Below are 896 nucleotides of genomic sequence, written 5' to 3'. Positions count from 1 at the left end.
AGATGGTTGAGCTGGACCCAGAACTCAAACCAGCTTCACCAAGCAGTGCAAGATGCAGCCTTTCCTGCAGTTCTTCTCTCATATCCCACAGGGTCCCCAACCAGAGAAGAATGGCTGCAGAAAATCACTCCACAGTGACACAGTTCATTCTCGGAGGTTTAATAAATCGACCAGAGCTCCAGCTCTCCCTCTTCTTCCTCTTCCTTGGGATCTACTCAGTCACTATGGTAGGGAACCTGGGCATGATAACACTGATTTGTCTGAATGCTCAGCTTCACACCCCCATGTACTATTTCCTCAGCAACCTGTCCTTTGTGGATCTCTGCTACTCCTCTGTCACTACCCCTAAGATGCTAGTAAACTATGTATCAGAGAAGAACACCATCTCCTATGCAGGGTGCATGGCCCAGCTCTACTTCTTCCTTCTATTTGTCGTTACTGAGAGTTACACACTGACAGTGATGGCCTATGACCGCTACGTTGCCATCTGCAGACCTCTGTTTTACAACATTATCATGTCTCAACGAGCCTGCTTCCTGCTATTGGCTAGGGTCTATGTCATGTCAGTCATTGGCTCAAACATAGAGACTATCATCTTGTCGAAACTGTCCTATTGTGAGACACTCATCAGTCACTATTACTGTGACACCCTTGCCCTTATGAAGCTCTCCTGCTTCAGCACCTATCATATTGATATGATAGTATTCTTTTTGGCTGGATTTGACATCATAGTCACCAGCTTAACAATCCTTGTTTCCTATACCTTCATCCTGTCCAGTATCTTCTGCATCAGAACCACAGAGGGAAGGTCCAAAGCTTTCAGCACCGGCGGCTCCCACTTTGCAGCCATGGGGATGTTCTATGGAACGACCGCTTTCATATACTTGAAACCCTCC

The 896-nt window shown here is 46.8% G+C and overlaps 1 protein-coding gene across 1 annotated transcript; it reads left to right on the top strand.

Annotated features, from left to right (window-relative positions):
* Nucleotides 1-110: 110 nt before the first annotated feature.
* On the top strand, nt 111-896 carry LOC104983509 (olfactory receptor 151-like; the record flags this gene model as incomplete). The annotated part of the gene is made up of 1 exon (XM_010832938.1): nt 111-896. A coding segment is annotated over exon 1 (786 nt), but the record flags the coding sequence as incomplete, so codon positions are not given.

This window comes from Bison bison, unplaced genomic scaffold, assembly GCF_000754665.1.
Source record: "Bison bison bison isolate TAMUID 2011002044 unplaced genomic scaffold, Bison_UMD1.0 scf7180017862945, whole genome shotgun sequence".
Taxonomy (NCBI): domain Eukaryota; kingdom Metazoa; phylum Chordata; class Mammalia; order Artiodactyla; family Bovidae; genus Bison; species Bison bison.
The sequence above is the reverse complement of the archived record's forward strand: the minus strand, read 5'-3'. Positions and strand labels throughout refer to the sequence as shown.